We start from the raw sequence: 24,132 nt of genomic DNA on the forward strand, positions 1-24,132 counted from the left end.
TCTTGCATTGCTTCAAATGTCTTAATGCTCAAAAACTGGAAAGTCTAGCAGCTCTAACTGTCCTCTGCCCACAACCCACACCACCCAAGCATCTCTGACTAACGCCTCCTGGCCTGGCGTCCCCCACTGCGGTGGTCTCCAAGTGCTGGTCTTCAGATCAGGACACGTCCACAGTGATGTGTTCACCCGCCCAGAGTGAAACAAGACACAGAAGGCCAAAGCAGAGTTTTTTTTTCTAGGATCTAAATTTCTTTCACTTAAACAACTGTATTTTATTCTGAGACTATATCGTTCCTAAAATTTTTCATCTTAAAATGACCTTTCTTCCATGCCATAATGACAATCAAAGAATCTGGTTCCTTGTTCTTGATGCCCTTACTTTGAAAAACAAAAGTTAGTAGCTCTAGTTCTGGAGGCAACGGCAAGGGAATTTTTTGGTCCATGAAATCCGGAGTCTGGGAAACGCTGTCCTCCATTAATTCCATGCCTCTGGACAAGCCAACTCTTTAGCCTAGAGCAGCCATACATCTCCTTAATGACAATGCAGGACCTTTGCTTTCTTCTAAACAATTTTCCACAATACAACATACTAGGCTCAGTCACATGACAAACCTAACAGCCCACAAAATCTCCGCAATTTACAGTACGGTTTCCGGGTTTTGCGTGTTTTTAACTCCTCTAGACGAGAAGTCCTTGAATTCGGTGGCAGCATCCTTTAATCACGTCCCCATCTCCCACGTCCTGCTACCTGTATACTACGCTGCCAATACCTCTGTCAATTCGACTCACGGAGACCCCATGTGCTACAGAACAGAACTGTTCCACAGGGTTTTCCTGGCTGTAGTCTTTACAGAAGCAGTTGCCAGGCCTTTCTTCCATGGTGCTGGTGGGTGAGTTCAAACCACCAACTGTTAGGTTAGTAGCTGACAGCAAACCGTCTGTACCACCTAGGGACCTCTACTCTGCCAACAAGCACTCTAGAAACAATGAGGACCACAGTTATAACAGGACCTTAATTAAGACTTGTCTCCTTAGATCCTGACTACATCCACAGGCCGGATGACCAATTGTCCAACATCTTCATGACCTGGATCTCACTAGCTCTAGAACTGGGCCTACTAGGTAGAGTCATTTCCCACTGTTTAAACAAAAAAAAACAAAACAGTTCTTCCTTACACTCATTGGAAATCTGGGGTCCCCAAGAACAAATCTAATCCTTCTTCCATGCGATACCACTTCCAACTCCGAAGCCAGCCAAAGCCATGTCCTGATTCCTCCCCCAACAAACCTGATCTTCTCCCACAGCTCCCGTCTCAGCAAACAGCATCACCACTTACTCGGTCACTCAGCCAAAAACCCGAGTTGGTGCAGACTCCTCCCCGCCGTGCCTGATCACTGGCAGACCGTGTCGGCACCACCTTGGGAGTGGCGGCGGTCTGGCCGCTTCTCCTACCGCCACACCAGTCTCCCACTCCATTCCTATCTCCGCATGATCCATTCCTCCCGAGCAGCCAGAGTCCCTGACCACCCTCACTAAGCCCTCGCTCACTCTCTGGCCCTTTGTGCTCGCTTTATTTTTCTTCCTGGAACTTTTCACTACCAGGCTACGTATGTATGTATGCATGCATGCTTGTACACGTATGTCTTCCTCATTAGAAAATGAACTTCATTAAGTCAAGGATTCTTATTCACCCTTACATGTTCCATATCTAGGTAGTTATATGTATATATAGATATAATGATGGCTATTTATCAGAGCCCTGGTGGCGCAGTGGTTAAGAGCTTGGCAGCTAAACAAAAGGTCGGCAGTTCAAAACCACCAGCTGCTCCTTGGACTTCCCATGGGGCAGTTCTACTCTGCCTTACAGGGTCCCTATGAGTCGGAATCGACTCGATGGCAACGGGTTTGGTTTTGTTTGTTTGTTTAATGGCTATTTAGTAGGCCTGGCACAATAAATATTTAATGAATAAACAATAATATTCCTTGATCTTCTCAAATTAACACATTCTCACAGATTCTCCAGCCGTTCCTAAGAGGACATGATTTCAAGTCCCTTCACCATTATGTCATTTTGTTTTGAATACATTCCAACAACTTGGCTAAATCCTTAAAAAAAACAAAAACTGATTCCAAGTACTGATTCTAAAGTCCAATCTTAAAATTTATTATCTTTCCGAGGGGAAAAAAATGCTGCATGTTAGCTATACAGGGATAAAAAATGTTTAAGATTTACTATCGTCTGACAGTTTATATACTGCCTCCAACTACATAAATTATCTTGTTAAAATGTAAGCCTACTGAGGTGGGGGAGACCATAAGCCTGTGGAGGAAAAATCTTTCTAGAAGAAACTTCTTTCAGGAATCTATATAAACTATATTTTCAATGTAGCTTTAAGAGAGTAATGATTTAGAAAATATTTTCAACTTAGTTTACTTGCCACTGCATATAATCAGTAATGCTCCCTCCAGTTAACTGCTTAAACTGGCTTTACAAGAATAAGATGCTGACATTGAAGTTTAACGTAATTGTCGTGAACGTCCGTTGTCTTAGTCACCTAGTGTTGCTGTTAACACAAATGCCACAAGTGGACGGCTTCGACAACACACGTTTACTCTCTCACAGCCTGGCAGGCTAGAAGTCCAAGTTCAGGCCGCCAGCTCCAGGTGAAGGCCTTCTCTCTGCCAGCTCTGGAGGAAGGTCCTTGTCATCCATCTTCCCCCGGTTCAGGGGCATCTCCGCCCAGGGACCCCAGGTCCAAAGGACTCGCACTGCTCCCTGTGCTTCTTTCTTGGTGGTATGAGGTCCCCCTGTCTCTCTTCTCCCTTCTCTCTTTCACATCCCAACAGAGATTGGCTTTAGATAAAAGCTAATCTTGTACGTTGAGTCCTGCCTCATTAATATAACAACCACCAGCCCCATCCCATCAATATCACAGAGGCTGGATTTACAGGACACAGAAAAATCACGTCAGGTGACAAAACGTGGACAATCACGCAATAGTGGGAGTCACGGCCTAGCCAAATTGATGCACATATTTCTGGGGGACACAGCTTAATCCATGACAGCTCCCCATCAATTAAAAGGGTTGTACAAATCAAACTTCATGAAAGAAGACACAAGAAACCAACGCCGCGGATGATCTCCGGTGATAGACGCAGGGTCCCCTTGGGAGAGGGGGCCGTACCTTCAGTGTGTGCCCTCCTGTACGGGTGGCACTGTGAGCACAGCAACAACAAATGGCTCTATTACGTTTCAGGGATAAAACAATTAATTCAAAATTTCTTCTTGGTGGACATTTAGATTGCTTCCAAAGTGTTGCAAACCCTGGGATTAGCTTTTTTTTTATTAACTTTCATTAAGCTTCAAGTGAACGTTTACAAATCCAATCAGTCTGTCACATATAAGTTTACATACATCTTACTCCATACTCCCACCTGCTCTTCCCCTATTGAGTCAGCCCTTTCACTCTCTCCTTTCGTGACAATTATGCCAGCTTCCCTCTCTCTCTATCCTCCCATCCCCCCTCCAGACAAGACCTGCCAACACACTCTCAAGTGTCCACCTGATATAATTAGCTCACTCTTCATCAGAATCTCTCTCCCCCCCGCTGACCAGTCCCTTTCATGTCTGATGAGTTGTCTTCGGGGATGGTTCCTCTCCTGTGCCGACAGAAGGTCTGGGGAGCATGGCTGCCGGGATTCCTCCAGTCTCAGTCAGACCATTAAGTATGGTCTTTTTATGAGAATTTGGGGTCTGCATCCCACTGATCTCCTGTTCCCTCAGGAGTTCTCTGTTGTGCTCCCTGTCAGGGCAGTCATCGATCGTGGCCGGGCACCAACTAGTTCTTCTGGTCTCAGGATGATGTAGGTCTCTGGTTCATGTGGCCCTTTCTGTCTCTTGGGCTCCTAGTTGTCGTGTGACCTTGGTGTTCTTCATTTTCCTTTGCTCCAGGTGGGTTGAGACCAATTGATGCATCTTACATGGCCGCTTGTTAGCATTTAAGACCCCAGACGCCACATTTCAAAGTGGGATGCAGAATGTTTTCATAATAGAATTATTTTGCCAATTCACTTAGAAGTCCCCTCAAACCATGTTCCCCAGACCCCCGCCCTTGCTCCGCTGACCTTTGAAGCATTCATTTTATCCCGGAAACTTCTTTGCTTTTGGTCCAGTCCAATTGAGCTGACCTTCCATGTATTGAGTGTTGTCTTTCCCTTCACTCAAAGCAGTTCTTATCTACTGATTAATCAAGAAAAAACCCTCTCCCTCCCTCCCTCCCCTCCTCGTAACCACAAAAGTACGTGTTCTTCTCAGTTTTTACTATTTCTCTAGATCTTATAATAGTGGTCTTATACAATATTTGTCCTTTTGCCTCTGACTAATTTCGCTCAGCATAATGCCTTCCAGGTTCCTCCATGTTATGAAATGTTTCACAGATTCGTCACTGTTCTTTATCGATGCGTAGTATTCCATTGTGTGAATATACCACAATTTATTTACCCATTCAACCGTTGATGGACACCTTGGTTGCTTCCAGCTTTTTGCTATTGTAAACAGAGCTGCAATAAACATGGGTGTGCATATATCTGTTTGTGTGAAGGCTCTTGTATCTCTAGGGTATATACCGAGGAGTGGGATTTCTGGGTTGTACGGTAGTTCTATTTCTAACTGTTTAAGATAACGCCAGATAGATTTCCAAAGTGGTTGTACCATTTTACATTCCAACCAGCAGTGTGTAAGAGTTCCAATCTCTCTGCAGCCTCTCTAACATTTATTATTTTGTGTTTTTTGGATTAATGCCAGCCTTGTTGGTGTGAGATGGAATCTCATCGTAGTTTTAATTTGCATTTCTCTAATGGCTAATGATCGAGAGCATTTTCTCATGTATCTGTTGGCTGCCTGAATATCTTCTTTAGTGAAATGTGTGTTCATATCCTTTGCCCACTTCTTGATTGGGTTGTTTGTCTTTTTGTGGTTGAGTTTTGACAGAATCATGTAGATTTTGGAGATCAGGCGCTGGTCGGAGATGTCATAGCTGAAAATTCTTTCCCAGTCTGTAGGTGGTCTTTTTACTCTTTTGGTGAAGTCTTTAGATGAGCATAGGTGTTTGATTTTTAGGAGCTCCCAGTTATCGGGTTTCTCTTCATCATTTTTGGTAATGTTTTGTATTCTGTTTATGCCTTGTATTAGGGCTCCTAGGGTTGTCCCTATTTTTTCTTCCATGATCTTTATCGTTTTAGTCTTTATGTTTAGGTCTTTGATCCACTTGGAGTTAGTTTTTGTGCATGGTGTGAGGTATGGGTCCTGTTTCATGTTTTTGCAAATGGATATCCAGTGATGCCAGCACCATTTGTTAAAAAGACTATCTTTTCCCCAATTAACTGACACTGATCCTTTGTCAAATATCAGCTGCTCATACATGGATGGATTTATATCTGGGTTCTCAATTCTGTTCCATTGGTCTATGTGCCTGTTGTTGTACCAGTACCAGGCGGTTTTGACTACTGTGGCTGTATAACAGCTTCTGAAATCAGGTAGAGTGAGGCCTCCCACTTTCTTCTTCTTTTTCAGTAATGCTTTGCTTATCCGGGGCTTCTTTCCCTTCCATATGAAATTGGTGATTTGTTTCTCTATCCCCTTAAAATATGACATTGGAATCTGGATCAGAAGTGCGTTATATGTATAGATGGTTTTTAGTAGGATAGACATTTTTACTATGTTAAGTCTTCCTATCCATGAGCAAGGTATGTTTTTCTACTTAAGTATGTCCTTTTGAATTTCCTGTAGTAGAGCTTTGTAGTTTTCTTTGTATAGGTCTTTTACATCCTTGGTAAGACTTATTCCTAAGTATTTTATCTTCTTGGGGGCTACTGTGAATGGTATTGATTTGGTGATTTCCTCTTCGGTGTTCTTTTTGTTGATGTAGAGGAATCCAAGTGATTTTTGTATGTTTATTTTATAACCTGAGACTCTGCCAAACTTTTCTATTAGTTTCAGTAGTTTTCTGGAGGATTCCTTAGGGTTTTCTGTGTATAAGATCATGTCATCTGCAAATAGTGATAACTTTACTTCCTCCTTGCCAATCCGGATACGCTTTATTTCTTTGTCTAGCCTAATTGCCCTGGCTAGGACTTCAAGTACGATGTTGAATAAGAGAGGAGATAAAGGGCATCCTTGTCTGGTTCCCGTTCTCAAGGGAGATGCTTTTAGGTTCTCTCCATTTAGAGTGATATTGGCTGTTGGCTTTGCATAGATGCCCTTTATTATGTTGAGGAATTTTCCTTCAATTCCTATTTTGGTGAGAGTTTTTATCATAAATCGGTGTTGGACTTTGTCAAATGCCTTTTCTGCATCAATTGGTAAGATCATGTGGTTTTTATCTTTTGTTTTATTTATGTGATGGATTACATTAATGGTTTTTCTGATATTAAACCAGCCTTGCATACCTGGTATAAATCCCACTTGATCATGGTGAATTATTTTTTTGATGTGTTGTTGGATTCTATTGGCTAGAATTTTGTTGAGGATTTTTGCATCTATGTTCATGAGGGATATAGGTCTGTAATTTTCTTTGTAATGTCTTTACCTGGTTTTGGTATCAGGGAGATGGTGGCTTCATAGAATGAGTTGGGTAGTATCCCGTCCTTTTCTATGCTTTGAAATACCTTCAGTAGTAGTGGTGTTAACTCTTCTCTGAAAGTTTGGTAGAACTCTGCAGTGAAGCCGTCCGGGCCAGGGCTTTTTTTTGTTGGAAGTTTTTTGATTACCGTTTCAATCTCTTTTTTTGTTATGGGTCTATTTAGTTGTTCTACTTCTGAATGTGTTAGTTTAGGTAGGTAGTGTTTTTCCAAGAATTCATCCATTTCTTCTAGGTTTTCAAATCTGTTGGAGTACAATTTTTCGTAGTAATCTGAAATGATTCTTTTAATTTCATTTGGTTCTGTTGTGATGTGGTCCTTCTCGTTTCTTATTCGGGTTATTTGTTTCCTTTCCTGTATTTCTTTAGTCAGTCTAGCCAACGGTTTATCAATTTTGTTAATTTTTTCAAAGAACCAGCTTTTGGCTTTGTTACTTCTTTCAATTTTCTATTCTCTAATTCATTTAGTTCAGCTCTAATTTTTATTATTTGCTTTCTTCTGGTGCCTGATGGGTTCTTTTGTTGCTCACTTTCTATTTGTTCAAGTTGTAGGGACAGTTCTCTGCTTTTGGCTCTTTCTTCTTTTTGTATGTGTGCATTTATCGATATAAATTGGCCTCTGAGCACTGCTTTTGCTGTGTCCCAGAGGTTTTGATAGGAAGTATTTTCATTCTCGTTGCATTCTATGAATTTCCTTATTCCCTCCTTGATGTCTTCTATAACCCAGTCTTTTTTCAGGAGGGTATTGTTCATTTTCCAAGTATTTGATTTCTTTTCCCTAGTTTTTCTGTTATTGATTTCTAGTTTTATTGCCTTGTGGTCTGAGAAGATGCTTTGTAATATTTCGATGTTTTGGACTCTGCAAAGGTTTGTTTCATGACCTAATATGTGGTCTATTCTAGAGAATGTTCCATGTGTGCTAGAAAAAAAAGTATACTTTGCAGCAGTTGGGTGGAGAGTTCTGTAAAAGTCAATGAGGTCAAGTTGGTTCATTGTTGTAAGGAGGTCTTCCGTGTCTCTATTGAGCTTCTTACTGGATGTCCTGTCCTTCTCCAAAAGTGGTGTGTTGAAGTCTCCTACTATAATTGTGGAGGTGTCTATCTCACTTTTCAATTCTGTTAAAATTTGATTTATATATCTTGCATCCCTGTCATTGGGTGCATAAATATTTAATATGGTTATGTCTTCCTGATCAATTGTCCCTTTTATCATTATATAGTGTCCTTCTTTATTCTTTGTGGTGGATTTAAGTCTAAAGTCTATTTTGTCAGAAATTAATATTGCTACTCCTCTTCTTTTTTGCTTATTGTTTGTTTGATATATTTTTTTCCATCCTTTGAGTTTTAGTTTGTTTGTGTCTCTAAGTCTAAGGTGTGTCTCTTGTAGGCAGCATATAGATGGATCGTGTTTCTTTATCCAGTCCGTGACTCTCTGTCTCTTTATTGGTGCATTTAGCCCATTTACATTCAGCGTAATTATAGATAAATAACTTTTTAGTGCTGTCATTTTGATGCCTTTTCATGTGTGTTGTTGGCAATTTCATTTTTCCACATACTTTTTTGTGCTGAGACGTTTTTCTTAGTAAATTGTGAGATCCTCATTTTCATAGTGTTTGACTTTATGTTAGTTGATTCGTTATGTTTTTCTTGGCTTTTATCTTGAGTTATGGAGTTGTTATACCTTTTTGTGGTTACCTTTTTATTTACCCCTATTTTTCTAAGTAAAAACCTAACTTGTATCGTTCTATATCGCCTTGTATCCCTCTCCATCTGGCAGTTCAATGCCTGCTGTATTTAGTCCCTCTTTTTGATTATTGTGATCTTTTACCTATTGACTTCCATGATTCCCTGTTATGTGTATTATTTTTTATTTTTATTTTTTTTAATTAATCTTAATTTGTTTGTTTTTGTGATTTCCCTATTTCAGTTGATATCAGGACATTCTGTTTTGTGACCTTGTATTGTGCTGGTATCTGATGTTATTGGTTTTCTGACCAAACAATATCCTTTAGTATTTCTTGTAGCTTTGGTTTGGTTTTTGCAAATTCTCTAAACTTGTGTTTATCTGTAAATATCTTAATTTCGCCTTCATATTTCACAGAGAGTTTTGCTGGATATATGATCCTTGGTTGGCAGTTTTTCTCCTTCAGTGCTCTATATATGTCGTCCCATTCCCTTCTTGCCTGCATGGTTTCTGCTGAGTAGTCTGAACTTATTCTTATTGATTCTCCCTTGAAGGAAACCTTTCTTTTCTCCCTGGCTGCTTTTAAAATTTTCTCTTTATCTTTGGTTTTGGCGAGTTTGATGATAATATGTCTTGGTGTTTTTCTTTTTGGATCAATCTTAAATGGGGTTCGATGAGCATCTTAGATAGATATCCTTTCGTCTTTCATGATGTCAGGGAAGTTTTGTGTCAGGAGTTCTTCAACTATTTTCTCTGTGTTTTCTGTCCCCCCTCCCTGTTCTGGGACTCCAATCACCTGCAGGTTATCCTTCTTGATAGAGTCCCACATGATTCTTAGGGTTTCTTCATTTTTTTTAATTCTTTTATCTGATTTTTTTTCAGCTATGTTGGTGTTGATTCCCTGGTCCTCCAGATGTCCCAGTCTGCATTCTAATTGCTCAAGTCTGCTCCTCTGACTTCCTATTGCGTTGTCTAGTTCTGTAATTTTATTGTTAATGTTTTGGATTTCTACATGCTGTCTCTCTATGGATTCTTGCAACTTATTAATTTTTCTACTATGTTCTTGAATAACCTTTTTCAGTTCTTCAACAGTTTTATCGGTGTGTTCCTTGGTTTTTTCTGCAGTTGGCCTTATTTCGTTTGTGATGTCTTGAAGCATTCTGTAAATTAGTTTTTTATATTCTGTATCTGATAATTCCAGGATTGTATCTTCATTTGGGAAAGATTTTGATTCTTTTGTTTGGGGGGTTGGAGAAGCTGTCATGGTCTGCTTCTTTATGTGGTTTGATATGGACTGCTGTCTCTGAGCCATCACTGGGAAACTAGTTTTTCCAGAAAATCCGCTGACTGGTACGCTGGCTCCAGGCTCTGAAAACAATCGCTGCCTCCCCGTATTTGTTCGTTCTCCGTCTCTAAATCTGTTTTTGTTGTTTAGGGTTCGTAGATTGTTATGTATGTGATCGATTCACTTTTTTTTCTGAGTCTTTGTTGCAAGAGGGATCTGCGGTAGCATCCACCTAGTCCGCCATCTTGGCCCCCAGCCGGGATTAGCATTTTTATACGTAGTTTTTTGCAAGGTCTTTTTTATTATTTCCTTAGAGAAAAATTCTGGTGAGTGGAACGTACCTGATACCTCTAACTCTACGCACTTACTACTTTTTATGTCAGTCCTACATTACCCGCTGTGATCATCACCCACGGTGACTTCAGGCTGCAGAACAGGAGCTCTCCCTCCCTGAAGCTAGCTTTACAACAGCACCCGCCTATAAAGAACTGCATCTGCGTGAGCTCCTATGCATGGAGCCTGGGTAGCGCAGTGGCTAAAGCACTCTGCTCTAACCAAAACGTCAGCAGTCTGAATCCACCAGATGTTCCGTGGGAGAAAGACGTGGCATTCTGCTTCCGTGAAGATGCACATAGCCTTGGAAACCCTACAGGGCAGTCCTACTCTGAGACACACGGGGTCACCATGACTCAGAATCGACTTGACGGCAGTGGGTCTGGTTTTGGTTTATGTGTGAACAGAAGGACGGAGAAAGAAGAAATATCTTAAGGCAACGACTTAATTTATTTCCCATTTAGCTGGCTTAACAGGGAATCAGAGAACCCTATCTACTTAGATGAGCTCATAATTTGCAACGTCTTCCTAAGAGCATGAAACTTCTGTGTAATGTCTGCCTTACAAGATTCAAGATCAGGCAAAGAGAATTACATGTTATCTACTAGAAATCATCTTGCCTGCCCCCTCTTCTTTTTTACCTAAAGATAAATATCTAATGTCTAACATGCTAGACGCTGACATAAGACACAGCATTTGCCTATGCAGAGCTGTTGGTTTGTTTCGTCTGCTCCAGGAAGCACCAGGACATATGTTGATGACTTCATTCATGCACACACACGGTCATGTAGGAAGAAATAAGACACCAAAGAGCATCTGCTGAATATCTTAATACAGCAAAATAAAGGTATTACATGCAATGTTAAGCTAACTCAATAAAGTACAAATAGGACTTTGGGTTACTTCTATTCAGACTTTAACCCTAAAAAAGAAAACATGTCATAACTTACACTACTCTGGGTATTTAATTAAGTGGCAATCATGATTTTATGGGTTATATTATTTAGTTAAGGAGCCCTGCTGGCACAGTGGTTAAAGCGTTCAACTGCCAACTGAAAGGTTGGCAGTTCGAAACCACCAGCGGCTCTGCAGGAGAAGGATGTGGCAGTCTGCTTTCTGCAGAGGTTTACAGTCTTGGAAGCCCTATGAGGTTGCTATTAGTTGGAATCAAATCAACAGAAGTGGGTTTGAGGAGAGGAGAGATACGGTAAGATGGATGCCAAGACACATGAAGATGTCCAAGGAACTAGGAAGCAGAATCTAAAGAGACAAGGACCTTCTTCCAGAGCTGACAGACAGAGACAGCCTTCCCTTACAGTCAGCACCCTGAATTTGGACTTCTAGCCTTCTAAACTGTGAGGAAATACATTACTGTTTATTAAAAAGGACAAATATTGTATGAGACCACTATCATAAGAATTCAAGAAAAGGTTTAAACACAGAAGAAAACATTCTTTGATAGTTATGAGGGTGGGGAGGGAGGGAGAGGAGTATTCACTAACTAGATAGTGGACAAAAATTATCTTAGGTGAAGGGAAGGACAACACACAATACACGGAAAGTCAGCACAACTGAACTAAACCAAAAGCTAAGAAGTTTCCTGAATATAACCAAACACTTTGAGAAACAGGGCAGCAGGGCTGGGGTCTGGGGACCATGGTTTCAGGAGACATCTAGGTCAATAACAAAGTTGATTAAGAAAATGTTCTGCATCCCACTTAGGTGAGTGGCATCTGGGTCTTAAAAGCTAGCAAGTGTCCATCTAAGACCCATCACTTGGTCCCAACCCACCTGGAGCAAAGGAGAATGAAGAACACCAAAGACACAAGGCAAATATGAGCCCAAGAATAACTGCCCTGACAGGGAGCACAACAGAGAACCCCTGAGGGAGCAGGAGAGCAGTGGGATGCAGACCCCAAATTCTCATAAGACCAGACTTAATGGTCTGACTGAGACTAGAAGGATCCCGGTGGTCACGGCTCCCAGACCTTCTGTTGGCCCAGGACAGGAACCATTCCCAGAGCCAACTCTTCAGACATGGATTGGACTGGACAATGGGTTGGAGAGGGATGCTGGTGAGGAGTGAGCTTCTTGGATCAGGTGGACACTTGAGACTATGTTGGCATCTCCTGCCTGGAGGGAAGATGAGAGGGTGGAGGGGGTTAGAAGCTGGCGAAAAGGACACGAAAGGAGAGAGTGGAGGGAGAGAGCAGGCTGTCTCATTAGGGGGAGAGTAACTGGGAGTGTGTAGCAAGGTGTATATGGGTTTTTCTGTGAGAGACTGGCTTGATTTGTAAACTTTCACTTAAAGCACAATAAAAATTATTTAAAAAAATTTATATATGAGCCCAAGAGACAGAAAGGGCCACATAAACCAGAGACTTCATCACCCTGAGACCAGAAGAACTAGATGGTGCCCAACTACCACCAGTGACCTCCATGGCAGGGAACACAACAGAGAGTCACTGACCGAGCAGGAAAAAAGTGGGGTGCAGAACTCAAATTCTAGTAAAAAGATCAGACTTAACGGTCTGACTCGGACTGGAAGGACCCCAGAAGGCATGGCCCCCAGACTCTCTGTTAGCACAAAACTAAAACCATTTCCGAAGCCAACTCTTCAGACAAAGATTAGACTGTTACCTGTGAAGAACGTGCTTTTTAGCTCAAGTAGATGCATGAGACTAAATGGGCAGCTCCTGTCCGGGGGCGGGATGAGAAGGCAGAAAATGATAGGAGCTCGCTGAATGGACGTGGGAAATACACGGTGGAAAGGAGTAAGCTGTCACATTATAGGGAGAGCAGCTAGGGTCAAGTAACAATGTGTGTATAAATTTTTGTATGAGAAACTAACATGAACTATAAACTTTCACTTAAAGCACAATAAAAAGAATACTGTTTATTAAAGTCACCCACTTGTGGTATATCTGTTATAGCAGCACTAGATAACTAAGACAGCTAAGTTAGTTAGTTATTACTTTAACTAACGAAGGGCGTATGAAACTACCCAGCAAATACAGTAGATTTGATAAATATGAGATTTCATTCCTATTGTCAAAGTATCACTTAAACTTACCTCTCTTAATTCTGCAATTCTGCGAAGGGCTTTATCCTGACTCTGACCTAATATACCCTTTAATTCAAAAAAAAGAGAGAAAAAAAGCTGGTTCACACAACTGTAATGACATGGTAATACAAAGCAGGTCAAATAAAAAATATTATTTTAAAATATTACAACTGCTTATTCAAAAATAACCTGAGGATAGAGGATGGGACTGAGTATGTCACAGATGTGACCGTGTTGAAAATCTGTTAAAAATTAAACCGTGGTGTTAGAGAACCATTCTGTACACTGGTATGGTAGTAGTTACACATATCTACACATTGGCTGCAAATGGTTAACATGCTTGGCTGCTAACCCAAAGGTCGGAGGTTTCCGTCCACCCAGAGGTGCTCAGAAGAAAGGTTTGGAGATCTACTTTCAAAAAATCTGCCACTGAAAACCCTATGGAGCACAGTTCTACTGTGATACACATAGGGTCACTGTGAGTCAGAACTGACTGGTCAACTGGTCAGTAAGTAAATAAAATGAGAGGCAAAGGCTTTTTTTCCCGAAGCCATGAACACAGGTTTTCATTGTTTGGTTTCTAAAACAGGTTCTTAAATCAATAAGATGCCAAGCTGAGAGCTGTGAACACTTATAGTGTAGTGGCTACAAGCCCACGCTCTGGAGTCAAACTGCCAGGAGAGAAATCCTGGCTCTCCTCCCTCCCCTCACAAACTATGCCAGTCACCCTTCCTCAGTCTCCTCACCTAGATAAAACCAGGAGATGCTTAGCTCCCTCACAAGAGAACTGTAAGGACTGAATACACCAAAATGCCTGACACACGGTAAGACCTCGATAAACGTTAGCAAGTACAAACAGCATTGGTACATAGGGTTGGCAATACTTACGATTTCAATTTCACTGGATCTATTAAAAAGATGTCTATTTAAGAAGGAAGTTTTTAGGTATGCACACATACGCATTTCTATACATGTATAGAAATTGGTGCAAATCTCTGAATTTTTATTTCCAACATCCTTTATATTTTGGGACCATGACACCACAATTCTCTACCGGCTCCTAGTGGCAGCGTTACTTAAGTACATCTAGAAATAAAAACCGAGACAATCCACAGACGCACACAAGGTAACCCACGTGTCCCTTTGAGAATGAATTCATAGAATATTGATAAGACAACAGATTGAATGAGAACCACCTCCCATCTCCATAGGCCTCATACGTAAGAAAATACTATCAAACTAAAAAACTATGTGTAATAACTTCTCACATTTGTAATGGAAGAATGGGAACACTGAATCGGCCACAAATAACCCTTGTTACCACAGAGAACTGGTCAGATCCCAGACCAAAGCCTGGAAACAGAAAATTGTACTTAATGAAGATTGATATTTATGGCAGATTCATCATCTAACAACAATGAAGAATAATACACATGGGGAATGAACTAATCTACCAAAATTCACTTTACAAATAACTCTTTGGTTTGTAATATGCTTCTTTAAAAAGCTAACGTATTCTCAGTAACTTTTACTTTAAAAATTAAAGGTGTATTTTACGAATAACACAGCAAGCTGATGGCACAGTGTAAAAGGGGATGGACGTTTCCCCTTAGCTCTTATCACCTGGGAGACCTGGTGGGAAATCTCGGGCCACCAGGTCATGTGGCAGGGCCAGGACAGGTCACCCAGAGAGCTATCATAGCATCCCCTCCCCATATACATAACCAAGGGCTTTGCAGGCAGCGACCCTAGAAAACACTTATCTTAAAAGAGAGGATGCTTAGGTCTGGACCTCGATATAATGACAACAGAGACACCTGCGGTCATTTACAAAGTAGAAGGGAAAGCACAGAAGGCTGGACGACCCTCCTCCACTGACACAGGGAAGAAACCTGCAGATCGGGACGCTAGGAAACACATAAAAGAGGCCAACGTGCCTTAAACCCAAACCTCTCAGACACTGCAAGAATCCATGCGTCAAGGAAGCCCGTCACCGACTGAGGTGCAATCCTGAGGGTCCCTCGCTCTCTTTATCAAAATATCCAGTCATGGTGAAGTGGGGTTAAAACTTGGATCGTATTTAGAATTATTAAAAGTTATTTTATATAAGATTGTTTCTAATTTTAAAATTATATATGAATCAATATCATAGCCAATAAATCACTTACTTGTAGCTTTTTCTTCTCTCTCTGAAGAGTCTGATAAGCTGTAACAAGCTAAAACAAAGAAAAAGTCACCAATAATAACTTTCATCATTCCTAAATAAATGAAGTTAATTATTTTAAATTTTCTAAAACATCTCTTAATGAAAGACAAAAAGTAAATCAGAAGAGTCCCTTCACAGACAATCTGAACAAATAAGACAATGCGTGTGCAGCAGAACCTAACACAGAAAACGCACTTCTGAAAAGTGAAACGTATGCTGACTCTATAAAGATGCGCCGTCTCTGCTGACGGGACCTCACTTTACACCAAAACCAACCCAAACCCAGTGCCGCCGAGCCGATCCCGACTCAGAGCAACCCTACAGGACAGAGAAGAACTGCCCCATGGAGTTTCCAAGGAGCGCCTGGCATTTCTGAACTGCTGACCCTTCAGTTAGCAGCCGCAGGTTTCCTCACCTTACACACACCTCTTTCAACCCCAGCAGCCCGCTTCACAGGTAAGGTTAGAGCCCACCTGGCCTAAGGCAGGCGCCTACTCGCACTGTAGCTGCAGACCAGCAGCAGCATCACTGGCGAGCTTATTGGAAACAGAAATTCTTGGGGCCCACCTCGAACTTACTGAATCAGAACTGGGGGACAGGGAGAAGAGAGACAAGAATCTGTGTTTTAACAAGCTTTCCGGGCGGTTTTTGCTTTGGGTTGTAACAGACAATGGGACTGATCTCTAAAAGTTCCTCTGGTTATAGGATCTATAAAAATCTGAGAACATGAACTCGTAACCAAGAGGTGAAGACTGGTAATTCAGAGCCTAGAGAGATGTTTCACCATTCACCTAAATAGGACACTTAAACATTCTAGCACAACTTGATGAAATTACGGATAAGCCCTGTTAACCCTACAGGTTACACAGCGTGGCTCATCTGACGGCGAAGTACACGGTTTCAATGAATTATCCGGGCCCTACTTCAGCAGCACTGGGGTCTCTGAAGAGACAGGATACAGCTTTAGAAAGAGAACCCCCTGCTGTCCAGTCAATTCCGACTCATAGCAACCGTACAGGACAGAGCAGAACTGCCCCACAGGGTTTTCAACGTTGTTATCTTTGTGGAAGCAGATTACCACATCTCCCGTGGAGCAGCTGGGGGGTTTGAACCTCAGATCTTCTGGTTAGCAGCCAAGTGCTTAACCACTGCGCTACCAGGCCTCCTTTTAAAAAGTGAAGCAGCCCCCTATTCTGAGCCTTGACACATTTCTTAGATGGCTGCTGTGTGCCCTCAAAAACCTCTACTGATGTCTTCAGTCAAGAGGCAAACACCAATGGAAAGTGAGTTCAGCAACAGAGATAAGAAAACAAACAACAAAACTAAGACCTGGACCCTCTCCTTCTTACCACCTTCAGGCCAGAGAGACAGGTGGTGACCAGAAAGGGGGGAGGGGGCGGAGGCAGTGTGGAGAAGTAACCCAACAAGCAGGTGTCACGTCCAGCACTATTCCATCCTAGACACCCGCTGTGGTCAGGACAGGTGAGGACAAAGGCTGCGCAGCCACATCCGGCCTTTTGACAAAAGCAATGTGGCTCTTTTCATCCCTAATTAAGCTGCTTGACTCTTCCTGAGGTGCGGAGAATAGCAGAAATACCATGAAGTCCTAGAATCAAATCCTGACTCTGCCAACTACTCCCTGTGGACCTCGCGCAACTTCCTTAACCCCCCGAGCCTCCGTGCCGCCCTCCACAGAGCAGGGCTAACTGACGTCCTCTTCACAGGGCGGCACAAAATTAAACGGTATCGTAAGTATAAAATGCACGGCGTCTAGCACACTTAAATACTAATTATACTACTGTCCCTGCTTCAAATTTAAAAGTATGGGCACATTAGTGAAAATAAATCTAAACAAACGTGTAAGTATCAACTTTAGTGAAGATATAAATAAGTCAATAAAATCTTCAAGGGAAACATGGCCATATTCTGCAAGTGCCTCAGGAGTCAGGCGGTTTTAACGCTCCACTCCATCTCTGGGCTCCAGCCTGCCTGCGGACTTTAGCCCAGTAATGCCTTCCTTTCTTGTCAGAATTTTGTAGTCCTAAACAGGTATTCTGTATATTTTATCCAGGCTTTTTTGTTGTTGTTGTTTTTAGCTGTAGGATAAAACTAGCCGTACTCCAGTCATAACTGGAAATATAAGTTATGACTAACTTTACAAATAACCCTGAACTTCAGTATTCATTAACTATGACGCTGACTGACAAACTGTAAGACACATTAAAACATTGGGCATTGTTTTTAAAAACAAACCAAAAAGCATAGGCAACTTGTTCCAGAAAGGCTCTGCTGAGTAAGAGCTGTTTTAACTACACAGGCTGGGGAGGGGGTTCAGGCAGAGCAAGGATACAATCCAGCCTGAAAGGACAGTGCCAAGCTACTGAAGGATGGAAAAGAGAGACGGCAGAGCACTCCTCCTTCCTCCTTTAGAACAAACAGCCAATGTCAATCTCAAGCGGGTGAGCTGTTAGAGTCACTGAGGCAAAAGTTTAAATGTAGGCACCAGGGCGTAGTGGTTAAGAGTTCGGCTGCTAATCAAAGGTCGGCCGTTGAAATCTACCAGGTGCTCTTTGGAAACCCTACGGGGCAGTTCTACTGTCCTGTTAGGTCACTATGAGTCGGAATCCACTCGACAGCAACGGGTTTGGTTTGGTTTGGTTTTTATGAGTGAACCAAATTGTCAGGTAATCAGGCTGCCTAAAACCTATCTGGGGTCAGTGATAATGGGAATCTGGTTGGCAAGAGAGGCCATTTTGGAGTCAGAGCACTTGGGATGATATGAGTAGGCAAGGGGATAAACTCTGCACTGAGTCTCCAAGCAACCTTGGGGAACGGGGCCAGGAAAGAAAGGCACACAGAATGTGAGAACCCCAAGGCTACAGATAACAGCCTTGTCCAAAATTTTACCAAGTCTTTCCAAAGGGCCTCTATTTCACAGAAGTCTTTATGTAGATACTGCCACAGGCTACCTATCGTCAGTAACCAGGGTGTTTAAGGAATCAACAGTGTAGCCAACCACAGGAGTAAAAGCAACAGAGTAGTATGAAGCAGAGGACAAAGGGAAGACATTTTCCTAGAGGCAGAAGAGTCTTGCTCTTACCTCAGAGTATTTTCCTCTGTAGCTACTTAAACTCCGTTCCATTCTTCGCAGCCGTTGAATTAACTGCTCTTTGTTGAGACTGTCTGAATTCCCTAGTGAGTCTTCAGCCTCGCTCTCCATATCGGAGGGGGGATCAAAGGTGGCAGGAGATAAGTCCAGGTCAAGTCGATTCAGGGACTCTCTGGAAGACGTTCGTACCAAGGACTCTTTAGAGGAAGATCGGAATAGGGACTCCGTTATTGGACTTCGGAACAAAGACTCCACAGAAGGTACCCGGAGCTGGAGCTTCTGTGCAAAAGATTGCGTGTCACCTGGCTGCAACCGAAACCCAACAGAAAATGTGGGTTTAAAGTACTCACATTTAGACTCCTATTATTACCTATCATCAGGTATAACCTATTAAACTCTAACAAATTCAATTTATATTCCTGATGTTCTACATTGTTTTCTGAAAAATAAAAGACACCTGGTGGTTTCTGGAAAAGTGCTGGACCTGGAGTCAGAGGACCAGGTCTGCCACCTAGCGGTGGAATACCTTCACCAAGTCATCTTCCTTCAGTTTGCACAACTATAAAATAGAAGAAAGCTGCACCTGCCCAGCCAACCTCACAGGTAACCTGGGAGGATTCAGCCGCTAAACTGTAAGATCCTTGAGGGCGGCGTCCATCTGTATCACTAGGGCCTAAGAATGTGGCTACATAAAGCGGGAGCCCTGGTGGCACAGTGGTTAAGAGTTTGGCTGCTAACCAAAAGGTCGGCAGTTCAAATCCACCAGCTGCTCCTCGGAAACCCCATGGTACAGTTCTACTCTGTCCTATAGGGTCACTACGAGTCAGAATTAACTCAACAGCAACAGGCTTGGTTTTTTTTTTTAACAACTATAAAGTGTGTTGTGTGTGACTGAATTCAAATGGGTTTTATCTGCACAGACCAGTTGACTAGTGACACCCAGCTCTGTTGTATGCCACTGTGTCTACCGGAAATAAAAAATAAGCATTAACAACAGATCATGGAGGACAGAGGAAGGGTCTCTGCTGGAGTCTCTCTGCAAGATCAGTGAGCTTCGATTCAGAAATAGTGACAAAAAGAGCTTCCTGTTAATTAACTTGAGTAACAATGCATAATAATTTGAATAATAAAAATAAAATATAACAATATAATTCAACAAACTGTTCTAAGGAGCATCAGTTTGTTCAGGTCACAGTGGTCAGTAGTTAACAGGTGTTTGCTAGAAACTCCTTCTCATTAGTGCAACAACAGTGTCACCTGTGAGGTCTCAAGGACGTCAGGCATGAATCGCTCAGAGAAAACTGAAGTCACGTAAAGGCAAAAATGACGGGAAAACAAAAGGATTCTTTCACAGCAATTTTAAAAATCAAAGCAGGAACCTTTTATTCATGGATTTCGGAAATCTAATAATAGTATTAGGCAAGGTGAGAGTAAGTAAAGGGGTTAACATGGCCCGGCCCACCCCCATATGGACAACGGGCTTTATCACCAGCTGTTTATAATAGTAAAAACTAGAAACAACCCAAATGCTCACCTCTGGAGGATACATTATATAATTACAGTCTACGGAAGGAGGTTCGAGACATACTGTTAAATGAAAAATAGTAAGGCCATGAAGCAAGATGTGTTCTGTACACTCACTCTGATTTAAAGCAATTACACACACTTCAATTTATACCTGTTCACACGAAAACCCTGAGGCCTAGACTGTAAGGGGCAAACATCAAAAGTTAACAGTGTCTGAGCAGCACGATTTCAGGTGATTTTTATTCTTTTCTGCGCTTTCTGATTTTTTCATAACATGCTGGCTTGACCTTCCCAATCGGGGAGGTAGGGGATAGAGGGAAGGACCCCCATGCCGGAAGGCTTTCAGAACCACTTTACTAACACTCCAGCACCAGCCACTTTCTGCCTGTGACGAAAGGGCTTTTTCAGTTCACGGCAGACAATCTTCCTGCAAACTGCCCTAGGACAAACAAGTGACGCAAGTCTGAATGATACTAGAAATAGCTGTGTTATTTTAGGGAAGCAAGAAGCTACTGAAGGATGTGAGAGATGTACTCGCAGGAGCTGATAGACTTAACTGCTGTCTGCTGTTCAGAAGTGTAGCGATTCAGCACATTCCATATGATCCTGACCAAGTTACTCAACCTCACTAGTCCTCTTTCCCCCTCTGTAAAATGGGGATGATAAAAATGATGATGACGGTGATAGTAACACCCACCTGGTAAGGCTACCAAAGGGACCGAATGAGTTAATATACGTAAAGTGCTTACAATGCAGCAAACATTCAAAAAACAGATAATTACACCCACCTCGTAAGGCTGCCAAAGGGACCAAATGAGTTAATATATGTAAAGTGCTTACAATGTGGCAAACATTCAAAAAACATTAGCAATTATTACTATTAGAGAAAGGAGACTAAAAAAGATACTGACTCAAAAAACAAATTTACTTTTACTAATTAAAGAATATCATGCATGAGCTTAGGTGGATGTTTTATGATGTTAACTGCTATTTTTTTTATATGATGTAACACTTAAGACCACAGGCTATGAAGCCAGGTTTCTTGTACTCAAGTCTTAGCTCTACTATTGACCAGCTATATGACTCCTGGCAAGTTTACCTAACCTCTCTGTGCCTCTGTCTAATCATATGAAAAATGAGGATAGCAATGGCACACCCACCTCAGAGGGTAGCTGTGAGGAGTAATACATTAATACACATGAAGTACTTGGAACCATGCCTGGCTCAAGGTGAACACTCAATAAATAGTGGCTATCATTCAATATCCAATCTTCCCTTCTTTTTTTCCACCACTCCTTAGCTTTGTTCAGGAAAACAATATACCCAGGCAAAAACACTTACCTTCCCAAATACAAATTAAAGGCACAATGAGATACCACCACAGATCCACCAGGATAGCTAAAATTAAAACTATGGAGAATACCTGGTGTTGGCAAGGATGTGGTACAATGCCCTTTGGGAAACTACTGGTGAGTATTTACTAAAGCTACACACATGGACACTCACTGACCTAGGTGCACAATGGAAATGTGTGGAGACGTCCAACAAAAGTCAAACTAGAACCTGCATCGAGCACCAGTGAGTATACTGTTGATGCCTATAGACGGCAGAATAAACTGCAGTTTGTTCAACGGAACGCTAGACAGCGATGACAACAACCGACTTGTAACCACAAACAACAATGTAGATGAATCTCACAGAGTACTGAGCAAAAGAAGCCAGAAACAAGAGTACCCACTTGTGTTTCTATTTACATAAAGCTCAAAAACAGGCAAAATTACCCTACAGTGTTAGAAGTCGGGATAGTGGTTACCCCTGGAGGTGAGGGGAAGGGCTGGAAGGGAGGGCAACAGGGGCTTCTGGGGAGCAGGTAATTTCTGCTGCTTCATTTTGGGTGCTGGTTACAAAGGTGTGTTTGGTCTGTGAAAATCTGGAAAACAGTGTAATGAACACATTACTTTTCTGTCTGTTTATACATGTTACATTTTAAAGTTTTTTTTTTTAATTCCCTTCTCCCACACTGTGTTTCAGCTAGGATTGGGGCCATGTGACTTAGTTTGGTCATGGTCAATATATACAGTTTAAGAGGGAATCTACTGGGTGGAACCTCTTGGAAAAGTTATGATTTTCATGATAAAAAAACGCCCTTTGTTCTTTCTTCCTGCCCAGTGAGGGCACTGGTAGTTCAGCGGTGGAATTCTTGCCTTCCTTGCGGGAGACCCAGGTTCAATTCCCAGCCGAAGCACCTCAGGCACGGCCGCCACCCGCCTGTCAGCGGAGGCTCAGATGTTGCTGTGATGCTGAACAGGTGTGGGCGGAGCTTTCAGACTAAGACAGACAAGGAAGAAAGGTCTGGTGTTCTGCTTCCAAACGTCAACCAATGAAAACCCTATGGATCACAACAGTTGGTTCTGTTGTGAACTGGGTCACCATAAGTCAGGCGGCGACTTGATGGCAGCTAACAACAACAACAACTTTATGGTACTCAGAGAAAATGATACATTTGTAAAGCATCGGAGATCAAGTAGGAGGACTACTCAAGGCCAGAGTCAAAAAGTCTAGGGATCTGGGCTTTCCCAGAACCTGATCACTCCTTCCTGAAACCTACGAGGGTCTCAGCTACAGGTAACCGGTCCTTGGAGTTTTGGAAGCTGTAATTTATACATTGGCTAGACAACATTTTTTGTCTACGTTTAGTTCATATATCATTTAGCTTATAAATCAAGTTGTTTAGATTCATGTGCCAGGTTCACAGAATTGGAAATATTATTTCTCTACACTAGAGACTACTGAGAACACTCAGGGTAATTGATAAGGATCATTGCTAAAACCAAAGTAAACAAATGTCCATGTCAGACACTGCTATCTTGATTTGTTAAAACTGAAGATTTTCTTTCTTTTTTGAAAGAGCTCAAAAGAATGTCACTTGAGCTCCACTCGCCTAGCAAGTTTTTTAGAAAAGGATAAATTCTCTATGACTAAAATACTCTGTAATAGAGCAAACTTTAAAAGATCTTCCATTTCCTTCAGATCCTCCTTCCAGATTATACAACTAAACGTGTCTTACAACACAGCTACCTCCATAACCTTTTACAACTATCAAGTCAGAGCTCATTTAAAAGTTTTTGTTCACTGTCATTCATTTTAAAAATGAGTTATAGACAGAAACAGACATATGCACACCTATGCTCACTGCAGCTTTATTCACAACAGCAAAAAAATGGAAACAACGGAAGTGCCCGTCAGCAGATGAACGGACAAGCAACAACCATAAAGAACGATGAGTCCACAGAACACGTTATAATGTGGATGGCGTGGAGGGCATAACGCTAAGTAAAGTAAGACAAGCACACAAGGACAAATATTCTAGGACCTCTTTCTTATGAGACCAGAACAGACACACATACAGAGACCAAAGTTCACTGGTGGTTCCCGGGAGGAAGAGGGGGTGGAGAGGGAACCATGCTTTAGGTTGTAGATACTTGTTGCTTTTGGTGACGGGAAAAGGGGGCACCGAATGTGGCTGTAGAGAGCACAGCATGGCCAATGCTGAGAAGCGTTCAGGAGAAAAGGATGCATGCACCAAAGAGTTTGACGTGTGTAAGAGGGCAACACCTCCCAACAAAGACCAAAAGATGAGTCTAGGATCACGTAAGGATGGGTATAGGTACAGGTGTAAACATACGTGAGAACACACAGAAGTATCCACAAGTACATGTAAATACAGATATGCGTGGGTACCCACATACATTCATCGAAGACACAACTGCAGATACTCCTCAGACATAACCAAACACCTTCTTAGATTTGTTTTCTAGGTTTGAAAGCTTAGGACCTTGGTCTCATGGGATAACTCAGTCAACTGCCAGAATATAGTTCACAAAGTTCACGTTCTGCATCCTAATGAAGTGAACAGCGCCTGGGCTCCTAAAGGTTTCCAAGGGGCCATCTACGACACAGCTAGGGGCAACCATAATCTCAGAGATAAACAAGTCTACGAGGCTGATAGCCTACACAGGCCACTACCCCAACTCCCCTAAGATCAGAAGGACTAGATGGGGTCCAGCTACCACCACTGACCAATCTTACCAGGAACACAATAGATGATACTGGCTAGAGTGGCAGAAGAATGCAGAACAAAACTCAAATTCCTAAAAAAAAAGCCAGACTAACCGGACCACCTGAGACCAGAGGACACCCTGAGATTATCGCCCTGAGACACTTCTTAAACCTTGAACTAAAACTATCCTCTGAGATCACATCTCAGCAGGGAAGCAGAGTGACAC

At 42.1% G+C, this 24,132-nt stretch overlaps 1 protein-coding gene across 10 annotated transcripts in view; it reads right to left on the reverse strand.

Annotated features, from left to right (window-relative positions):
- Positions 1 to 24,132, reverse strand: part of GOLGA4 (golgin A4) — a 132,014-nt gene that overhangs the window by 84,887 nt on the left and 22,995 nt on the right. For 8 of the 10 annotated variants that reach the window (XM_049871120.1, XM_049871122.1, XM_049871124.1 and 5 more), the window contains 3 exons: positions 18,311 to 18,625; positions 15,173 to 15,220; positions 13,014 to 13,070 (listed from right to left, as the gene is read on the reverse strand). In XM_049871120.1, the coding sequence (XP_049727077.1) occupies positions 13,014 to 13,070; positions 15,173 to 15,220; positions 18,311 to 18,625 (420 nt within the window). Of the gene's footprint in view, positions 1 to 11,928; positions 12,260 to 13,013; positions 13,071 to 15,172; positions 15,221 to 18,310; positions 18,626 to 24,132 lie in introns of those variants that run through there. The other 2 variants (XM_049871127.1, XM_049871128.1) reach the window with 2 other exon arrangements.

This window comes from Elephas maximus, chromosome 27, assembly GCF_024166365.1.
Source record: "Elephas maximus indicus isolate mEleMax1 chromosome 27, mEleMax1 primary haplotype, whole genome shotgun sequence".
NCBI classification, from domain to species: domain Eukaryota; kingdom Metazoa; phylum Chordata; class Mammalia; order Proboscidea; family Elephantidae; genus Elephas; species Elephas maximus.